General features: G+C 37.4%; 1 protein-coding gene across 1 annotated transcript in view; it reads left to right on the top strand.

The window, feature by feature from the left end:
- The window catches only part of LOC107706669 (kalirin-like), an 85,946-nt gene that overhangs the window by 49,500 nt on the left and 26,428 nt on the right, over window positions 1–10,018 (top strand). The window contains exons 23-33 of the mRNA XM_016510457.1: window positions 665–789; window positions 1,061–1,127; window positions 1,313–1,419; window positions 2,115–2,184; window positions 2,502–2,591; window positions 3,370–3,462; window positions 3,574–3,685; window positions 4,154–4,344; window positions 4,476–4,577; window positions 5,362–5,504; window positions 5,723–5,825. Of these exons, the coding sequence (XP_016365943.1) occupies window positions 665–789; window positions 1,061–1,127; window positions 1,313–1,419; window positions 2,115–2,184; window positions 2,502–2,591; window positions 3,370–3,462; window positions 3,574–3,685; window positions 4,154–4,344; window positions 4,476–4,577; window positions 5,362–5,504; window positions 5,723–5,825 (1,203 nt within the window). The remainder of the gene's footprint in view (window positions 1–664; window positions 790–1,060; window positions 1,128–1,312; window positions 1,420–2,114; window positions 2,185–2,501; window positions 2,592–3,369; window positions 3,463–3,573; window positions 3,686–4,153; window positions 4,345–4,475; window positions 4,578–5,361; window positions 5,505–5,722; window positions 5,826–10,018) is intronic.

Here is a 10,018-nt window from a genome sequence, read left to right as displayed (position 1 = left end):
ATTATTATTATATATTCATTTTAGATGTTTACATTTGGAAAAGCTGTGCTTCCTGCATAAACCTGCCCCTGTTGGTTTGGCAGTAGCTTGCTTGCCCTACACAGTTACCTTGTTTAATTTCTTAATTCAAGTTATATATATTTTGTTCTATTTGTGTTAAGTTATTTATAATAAGTGAAGTTTACTGTTAAGTGCACTGATTTCAGACTCATTTTGAATAATAAAGTTTATTGTTAAATTGTTAAATACCCTGCCTCCACTACATACTTAGGCCTATGTTTGTCACATCATTATAAGTGTTTGATCACCACATTTGAGTTATCATTGCAAAAAATGTGTTTATGTATATATATTCTGTTTATGTAGGCTATATACTGTATTCTATATACAGTACCAGTCAAAAGTTTGGACACACGAATGGGAAGTGTGTCCAAACTTTTGACTATACTGTATTATAATATAGCCTACACATAAAGAATATCGGCCGATATATCGATATCGATGGTTTTTTACTCCCTTATATCGGTATCAGCATCGGGCCCAAAAAAAACCATATCGGTCGGGCTCTAAAATACTGTATATAAAGGTTTATATCCTGAGGAATCAAACCTTTTGCTTAAACACACACTGAAATTTTTTGTATTTCCTCTGACTTCTCCAATAGGACAATAAAGATCTAGAGCTGGACATTATCCCAGCCAGCTTGACCCACACTGACCCAGAGGTCAACCTCAACGATCCCGACCATGAGGTTAATGAGGAAAAGAAGAAATCTGCCAGAAAAAAAGAGTGAGTGATGAAATTAACTTCATGACTATGAGAGATTTTAAATATGACTCAGAATCCTCATAATGTGTGCCAGCTTCCTGTGCGCAGGTTAAGCCGATAGTCCCAAACTAAATCACAGCATCAATAGCTTCGTCTTCACACAAAATCCTTTTTAATCTAAATCATTTCCTGAGGAATTAGCTTTATGCTATGAAGTGCTGTCTCAGGCATTCTTTGCATTTCAATGTCTGTAATTTGCTGGGCTTTCAGTGGGGTGTTTTGGTCTCTGTAGGTATATTATGGCTGAGCTGCTCCAGACAGAAAGAGCTTATGTACGAGACTTACAGGAGTGTTTGGAGGTGAGTGTTTCTTCTGTCAAAGAGAAGCTTTAGAGATTTTCTTACTGACCTCAGTCATGGCTTTTGATTACAAGATTTCTTCCAAGGTTGCATAGTTGCATACTGTACTTTGCCTGAAATGCTGTCTGATTTAAAAGAATTGTGAACTTAGGATGAACTAACCTCCCTTGTGCATTTATGTGCAGACTTTTCTCTGGGAAATGACAAGCGGTGCTGAGATCCCATCTGGAATTGCGAACAAAGAACATGTGATCTTTGGGAATATTCAGGAGATTTATGAATTCCACAACAAGTATGTTTTCAAACAAGCTTTATTATTTCAAGGTTTATGTAGTCACTTTGTCACTTTAAGGGCTCATAAAGCTGTAATTGTGATGGCCTGTGTAAGTATGTGAGTAATCAGTGATGTTTGCCAAGGAGATCTATAATACCTGGAGAAACCTATCCGTTAGCATTCCCATTCATCTCAATGGCAGTTGCTTAGCTGACGCATTTCTGCCATATTTAACTCCGTTTTCATCCCCAGCAGTGTTATTATAAAAGTAAAACCATTGAAAAAAAATTTGTTAATTCGAATAAAGCTGAAATAAAACAAAAATAAAATAGAAATATTAAAGATGAAATACTTCAAACTTAAAAAATGAAAATTAGAAAAGTTTCCTTGGCAACCATAATAAAAATATGAAGGACTAATATTACTAAAATTTTACTCAAAACCAATGCTATATATAAATATTAAAAAAACATTAAAAATAAAAATTCCAAAACGCATAACAAATTTACTAAAACTTAAAATTAAAATAAGAACTGAAAAATAAAAGCTAACTATAATAGTATAGAAGTAACAGTGATCTCACACAAGGCCGAATGTTCATGCTGATATACTTAAAATGCTCAAATATTAGTCATTGGCAGCAACAACAGCCTCATATTTTCTTCAGAAAGTGTTCAGATCTAGTTATGTTTTGCCATTGTTTGTTTTTGTAGCATTTTTCTGAAAGAGCTGGAAAACTATGAGCAGCTTCCAGAAGATGTGGGCCATTGTTTTGTCACATGGGTGAGATACAGATGAATCATCGTCTTTTTCCTCAAATGTTTCTTTGTTTGGAGAACATTGTGATTTCAGTATGGACTAGTCATCATCATTTTACTCCGTATGAATATTTAAAAACCAGTGTGTGCTCAGAGGCTGTAAAATAGGAAATTTGCCCACGCTGTATTTTCTTAATCATTATTTAAAACTTGAAAGGTCCAAAATATAAATTCAGCTGTGAAGTATTAATGTTTAAGCAGTAGCTTCTGGTACTCTGGTTCTCTGGTGAGGTTACCTACATCATAAATAGTGAATGTGTTTATTTTTTCCATGTACTGAAGGCTGATAAATTTCATATGTACGTCACCTACTGCAAAAACAAACCTGACTCCAGTCAGCTCATCCAGGGCCAGGCCGGAAGATTCTTTGATGTGAGTCGGCTCTCTTTTTCTCTCAGTTCGTTTTGGAGGTTTGTGTGGCATGGGGTTGAAACGATAGGGATGACTCAATAAGCGGACAGGGGGCGCCAGATAGCTGCTGTCATCCACCCTTACTACTCCGTTCCAAATTAATTAATCCAATTTATATAATTAGTCAGAATTAATCTGAGAATGTTCTGAGTTTTTAAAAATGTGAATACACTGATGTAAAAGACAGATAACCCAGGGTGGTAAATAGTTCTTTTTGGGGGGGATTTAAAGGTCCCCTGAAATGCTTAGAAACACGCAGGGTTACTCTATGTGTTGACATAATTCCGTGGCTTCAGCGTCTATTTTATAGTGTAGGGGGCTTCTAGAGAGCATTTGATTGGACAGAAAGTTTGATGAGAAGCTGAAGTACGACGTGATGTCAAAAAAATCGTTGAGACGTTTTGGCGGAAGTGAGGAACTGCAAGCTTTGAATGCTTATATCTTCTAAATGCGAATTTTGTCACTGTTTTGGAGCACACTGCCTTATAGATAACCTTAAGACTAACATATTGATACTAACACCCAAAAAACGTTAATTTTGATTTCATGGGGACTTTAAAGGGATTTTGGGTACTTGTTTTGGGGACAGACCAGCTGGCCAACCAACTAAACACTAGTTTGACTAGTAAGGGAGACCAGCTAGATCAGATGAATACCATTTTAGGCCAGAAAAGGCTTGGTTAACCTACTATTGTTATCATTTATGCAATAAAATGTTATTTCATGCTGTTTCTCACAGGAGATACAGCGGAGACATGGACTGGCCAATTCAATCTCATCGTACCTGATCAAACCCGTTCAGAGAATCACCAAATACCAGCTTTTGCTGAAGGTGGAGACTCAGTGTTTTTGTTCAGTCTTTACCTGATCTGAATCAGTTTGCTGCACTAAATGGTTGTGTTTGTGTCTCTGTGTGTGCTGGTTCAAATGTGTTCGTGAACAGGAGTTGCTGACATGCTGTGAGGAAGGGAAAGGAGAAATAAAGGAGGGTTTGGAGGTGATGCTCAGTGTGCCTAAACGTGCTAATGACGCCATGCACGTCAGCATGCTGGAGGGTGAGCGATAATCACGGCAGCTGTACTGAAAACCTAACTGTGTGCAGAAGTGCTTTAAGTCGCAAATAGCTTTTCAAGTATTTTCTTATGAATGATGACTGTCTTGAAAACAGATATTTATTTGTTCACAAACGGTTGTTTTTTTAACATCATTCATATAATCCGCAAATATTCAACACAAAAACTATTTCGACGTTTTTTTTTTTTCAAAGAGAGAATGCATTTTGCCAGATTTTAAAATACAGTTTGAAAAGGAAATACAATTTTGTTTGTTTTTATTTTGTTTCATTTATTATTAACACTTCAATTATTATAAAACATATTCTTACAATTTATTTATCATTAAATATTTATATTTATTTATTTTGCTTGATGAAGCCAGAATCGGAATTTCAGATCGGTGATGAGTTTTTGATATTTTTGCACTTATGCATTTGTTTATCTGTGTAATTGTTGTTCTGGTTTCAGGTTTTGATGAGAACCTGGCTGTACAGGGGGAGTTGATCCTACAGGACACCTTCCAGGTGTGGGACCCCAAATCTCTGATCCGCAAGGGCCGGGACCGACATCTTTTCCTCTTTGAGATCTCTCTCGTTTTCAGTAAAGAGATGAAAGACTCGTCAGGACGCACCAAATATGTTTACAAGAACAAGCTGCTGGTAAGGAGCTCCAGGATGACACGTTGTCAAGAAGTGTAAACATCATCGACAAAATGAGGTCTTTAGTGCCTTTTTCCCCTCTTTATTAGTAAGTCGTTAGTGGTAGTGTGAATTCAAATGTGTTTTGACAGACATCAGAGTTAGGAGTCACCGAACACATTGAAGGTGATCCGTGTAAGTTTGCTCTATGGGCCGGCCGGACACCTACATCTGACAACAAAACGGTTCTCAAGGTAAGATGTGCTTTTTTGTATGTCTGTGTATCAGTGTCAGATAAACCCAAGAGCAGAAACGTAGTGGCCAATGCTAGGAAGAAATGAATATTTTTATATTTATGAGGGTACTTTTTAACATGCATTATTGATATTATGACTATTAGAAATTAAAATCATTGCATATGTGATTAATTAAATAGGTTTAACCCTATAAAGCATACGTAAATATTTGATACACACATTTCTAAGGCCTATAAATTATGAACATGATTAAAACTTTGCTGAAAAACATTTTGTAACTTTTTCTTATACATGTTTTTTGATGTCTGATTGATAGCTTGTACTTTTTTAGCAAGTAAAAAGCCTTTAGTATAATTGTAAAAATGTCCACCTTCAGGTTTTGGTACACGTGACTTTTTGCTCTGAAATCTTCACAGAGTTTTATAAAGTAAACGTAAGAATAACTTTTATTTTGTAATATTTCAAGATCAACACTTACTGGACTGCGGCAACTTAGGTTTACTTCCATACAGCTTTTTTTTTTAAATTTTTTTTAGAAAAATTATTTTAAAATGAGAGCATCAAATATGATAAATCAGGCTTTTGAGGAACCTGATTTTGTGTGTTGTGTTTAGGGATAATTCTGCTCTAAGTTTTGGTTCATTTCTGACCCTGGTGAACATGATTTGAGCCATTTTACTCACTTGAGTGTTTGCAAGTTTAAATCTGGCTGGTGAAATCGTGCATTTTCTCTACTCTGTCGTCTTCTCTCTCTTTTACCCATCCTCTCATCCACCCAAAGGCCTCCAGTATAGAAGTGAAACAGGAGTGGATCCGGAACATCAGGGAAGTGATTCAGGAGAGAACCATCCACCTGAAGGGGGCGCTAAAGGAGCCCATACACCCTCCCAAAACCCCAGCCAGACAACGCAGCATCAGCAAGAGGTATTTGCCCTCATCCACCTGCTGTCTTCATCCACCTAAAACATAGATTTTTTTTTTCTCTGCTCAGTTTTGTCTCTAATCTGTATTGAGAGAATCAATACATCTGTACTCCCAAAATGCACAGCTCTTATCACAGTACTTGCTGTTAAGGGTTTTATTATAGATTGTGTATGTGATTGCAATGGAAATCAAATTTCTTGTCATATTTATTCTTTCAGGGAAACGACTGAGGACGCAGACAGCCAGGGTGATGCCAGCAGCCAGCCGGACACAATCTCCATCGCTTCCCGCACCTCCCAGAACACTGTAGACAGTGACAAGGTACAACTACACTACAAACACACAATAATAACTCTATGACATCCACTATGTAGACCCTGACACTATATTGCCATTTGGTTTGACTGTGAGGATTTTTAACAATTTTCCTCAAACCCCAAAAGCATTGGTTAAGAGCATTGGTATCAAAATTAAGTTCAAGAAGAGAGTTGATATTAATATAACTGAACAACATGCTTTTTTGGTTTATTTTATTTGGTTGATTCCTTGTTTGTGTATGCAGTAGTGGTGCAACGGATCACAAAACTCACGGTTCGGATCATATTACAGATTACAGAAGAAGGAGACGGGAACCGGCGAACATTTAACCAATTTAATAAAATAAACAAACACAAAATGAAAGTAAAGCGGCAGCCCCTCGCGGACAGCTGCCGCACACAAAACACAAAATAAAGTCCAGGCCTGGTCCTCTCTCGTTCAACACTGTCGTCACTCCTCCTTTTATCCTTCCGGCACTCCACACTCCAGATCAGTAGGTGGCGGTAATGCACCTTTAAGTTGGTTTGCCAAAACCGCCAATAAACATCAAAAGAAGAAGAAGAAGGAGAGACAGAGACGGGAGAGGGGGGAAAAAAAAATCTTGTTCCGGTTCCCAGACACACTGCCGCTCCACGGCGGCAGACTGCTCCGCCATGCTCGATGGCACCGCGGATTCACCACAGCCGCGAGGGATCTCTGCAACGTGTCCCTCCTTCCTCCCGGGTTTCGGCACCAATGTACCACAGTTCGTAGTCACGGGAAGAAGGAGGTGGGAACCGGCGAACATTTAAAGACTTTAATAAAATAAACAAACACAAAATGAAAGTAAAGCGGCAGCCCCTCGCGGACAACTGCCGCACACAAAACACAAAATAAAGTCCAGGCCTGCTCCTCTCTCGTCCAACACTGTCGAGCTCCTCCGTGGGACTCGAGACCGGTGAGTGGCGCAGGTGTCGCGCGTTAGCATTTACTCCACCGGCCTCTCTCCGTTCCCACGGCTCTCTGCCCCGCCCCTCTCGTCACACAGACAGAAACAGGTATTTATTGGCTGCTCTCTCTTTAAGACCAAATGCACGGCCCTAATACTGACACACATCCGTTTTTTTTCTCAGCTGTTTACGTTCACTTAAGACATAACCGACTGTGTTTACTAGAATTCTTGCCAAAAGGGTATTTTAACATAACTTTGTGTGTATGTGAAAGAGGAATCAATTCGCGGTTCACGCAGTGTCTCTCTCTCTGCATGTGTGCGCGGCAGCGGCTGAGCGCACAGAAGACAGCGCGCGAGTTAAAATTGCTTGAATGTGTAAACTGGTAAGACAAAACATGTGCAAATGATAAACTTTAACTATGATGGTTAAACCTAACATTTAATCCGCGAATCACATGCGTGCCGAACCGTGCAGCCTGATCCGTACGGATCACGGATCATCTACGATCCGTTGCTCCCCTAGTATGCAGGTTTGACTGTGTGAGGATTTTTAAAATTTCTCCTCAAACAAGAGAAATATGTTGAAAACATATGTGAAAACGTGTGCTTTAAAAGTAATTTCTGTCATATGGGAGTTAGGCCTACTCCCCCTATGGAAAATCTGACTCTCTTATACACACATACGTCTGTTAGACACCAAACAAGTTCATCTGTGGTGTGTGTGTGTTTGACTATAGTTTGGACATGGGTATCAGGGTATGTTCTTATGTATATTTTGGTTTAAAAAAAAAAAATACTTTTATGCTCACCAAGGCTGCATTTATACAATCAAAATATCTCTTTTCTATTTTCTCTATTCTCTTTCTCTTGTGTAAGTTCATCACTGAGATTTACAGTTTTGCCCAAATTATTTTTGTGTGCAGGATGAGTCATTTTGCTTTCTTTCTTTCACCAACTTTCTTGTTGCCTTGTTTTCGTTATACAATTTTCATCTCTGTCCCACTAAATTTGGTTCTGATTCACTATTATTCGCATCCAGTATGTCAGTGTGGCAAAAACTGTATCATCTCTCCTCATCTCTCGCTCTGTCTTTTCTCTGTAATTTTATGATTACTTGCGCCTGCTCTTAACCTCAGGCAAGTCTCCGCTCTTGTTTCATTCAACCGTCTAATTACAGCCAAAAGAGTCAAGAACGGCTCATGTTTCCTAGAAACACTTTTTCTAACACACTCTGCTGCCAGATCAGTTGTTTTGCGGTGTTCATGTGGTTTAAGTCAGGACACGGACTTGTCTCTGTCTCAGATGACACACCTACTGACCGTTCACTGACTGTCTGACACTGTATGTCACATACCAAATGGCAAGTGTTGGCTACCAAGGGTTTATTTGCAATAGTTGTATACTAACATTAATAGCATCAAATTTTAAAAGACAATGAAACGTTTGCATAAATAAACATGACATTTGAGCACACCTGCATGTACATCCTGCACAGACATAAGCAAATGAGAAGTCTGAAAACTGTGATTGGTCACTTTAGGCTATATGTCAGTCAAACTGTCTAAGTGAGCCTTTTTTTAGCCAGAATTAACGTGAATGTGAAGCAGACTTTATGTAGATTTAAAATTAATTAAGCTTTTATAGCCTAACAAAGCAACTCAAGCAATCAAGTGATTAGTCATCCGAGCTGGGTTCTTACAAATTGTAATCCGTTACTGATTCCAAATTACATGACAAAAATTGTAATTAGTAATGTAATCCATTACATTACACATTTTAGGTAATATAATCAGGCTACTCTTTGATTACTTTTAGATTACTTTTGACTACTACTTATCTCATTGATTTAAATAGGATAACCGTATACACTGAATTGATATAAAAATACAAAGAGTAAGAAAATATATTCTATTTAATGTAATTAACAACATGAAGTGCATTAAACATTACATTACGTCAAGGTTTCCCAAACTAGAGTTTGTGAGTTTAAAGAAAAACTAATAATTAATTAAATCATAAAAATGTAAAATTTAAATAAATAAGTTTAAAATAACATCAACTAATTAAAACGCTTACTAAAAAAAATTCTATTTTATTTGTTTACCTGCATGTCATGTGACCATTAACCAATCAGATCAGAGAACTGTGAACATGTAAATGTGATACTTAATTATTAATTTATTGCCTTAAAATCTCACGGGGATATCAAATAAATATATTAGGTACAAAAAGTTCAGCTGACAAAAAAGTGTGGGAATGCCTGCATTTAAATGTGTTTGTCATAGTATACTACATGGTTAAATAACCTACTGAGTAATAATTAAAACAAAGTATTTTAAAATGTAATTTAATCTAGTACTTAACTTTTTGGAATCTGATTACATAAACAAGATTACATGTAATCTGTTACTACCCAGCTCTGTTAGTCATATAATTACACATATTATTTTCATTTTTCTGTCTGTCTGTTAGCGGTCTGTCTCTTTGGAGTTATTGTGCTGCTAGGGCCTTCTTATGTCATTGTGGTTTGAGGTTTGTGTGTTGTTTGTATGTATAGCTGTGTGTGTGTGGGAGACTCAATGGACATATTAAAATATAGAACTATATATAGGCTTCTCATATTCCCTATTTTTACAGAGTAGACATTTCTTGACTTGTTTGTGTGTCTGGGTAGTGAGGTTTGCCATGCTGTCAGCATTTGTCCAAGAAGTTAGCTAAATTTGACAACCTCCATTTTTACTCAAAGGTAAAAAAAAATAATTCAAAAGCAAACCATGTGTTAAGGTTTGGTTTAGTGTTTAGACAATAAAATTATTTTTTAATAAAAACTACATGTCTGTAGTTGGGTTTGTGTGTGTGTATCTGTTTAGATATATTCTGTTTGACTTAGAGTTGACACATCAGTTAGTAATGTTTCTTGTTTTCAAAAATACATGAAATCTATGTGCCTGTGTGTGTGTGTATCTTCCATATGCTCTCTGTCTTTATCTCACATGCATACATACATGTATACACACACACACTTCTTCTTCTTTCCTAGTGTTTTTCCCATGCTGTCGCAGGGGTTTCGGTATGTCGCTTTCCACTTCTTCCAGTCTTTCATATCTTTCATCCGGTCCATCCATCTCTTCTTCAGTCGACCACGTGGCCGCTGTCCATCTGGGCTAAAACGCAATGCTCAACACACACACTCACACAAAACCATCTTTGACCTCACTCTTTCCTTGCCCAGTTTGGGGTGTTGCGTCTTCTCATTTCATTTTTC

The sequence above is a fragment of the Sinocyclocheilus rhinocerous genome, unplaced genomic scaffold (genome assembly GCF_001515625.1).
Source record: "Sinocyclocheilus rhinocerous isolate Xijiao unplaced genomic scaffold, SAMN03320098_v1.1 scaffold1285, whole genome shotgun sequence".
NCBI lineage: Eukaryota > Metazoa > Chordata > Actinopteri > Cypriniformes > Cyprinidae > Sinocyclocheilus > Sinocyclocheilus rhinocerous.
Note: the sequence above shows the minus strand (reverse complement) of the source record. Positions and strands in the feature narration are given on the sequence as shown.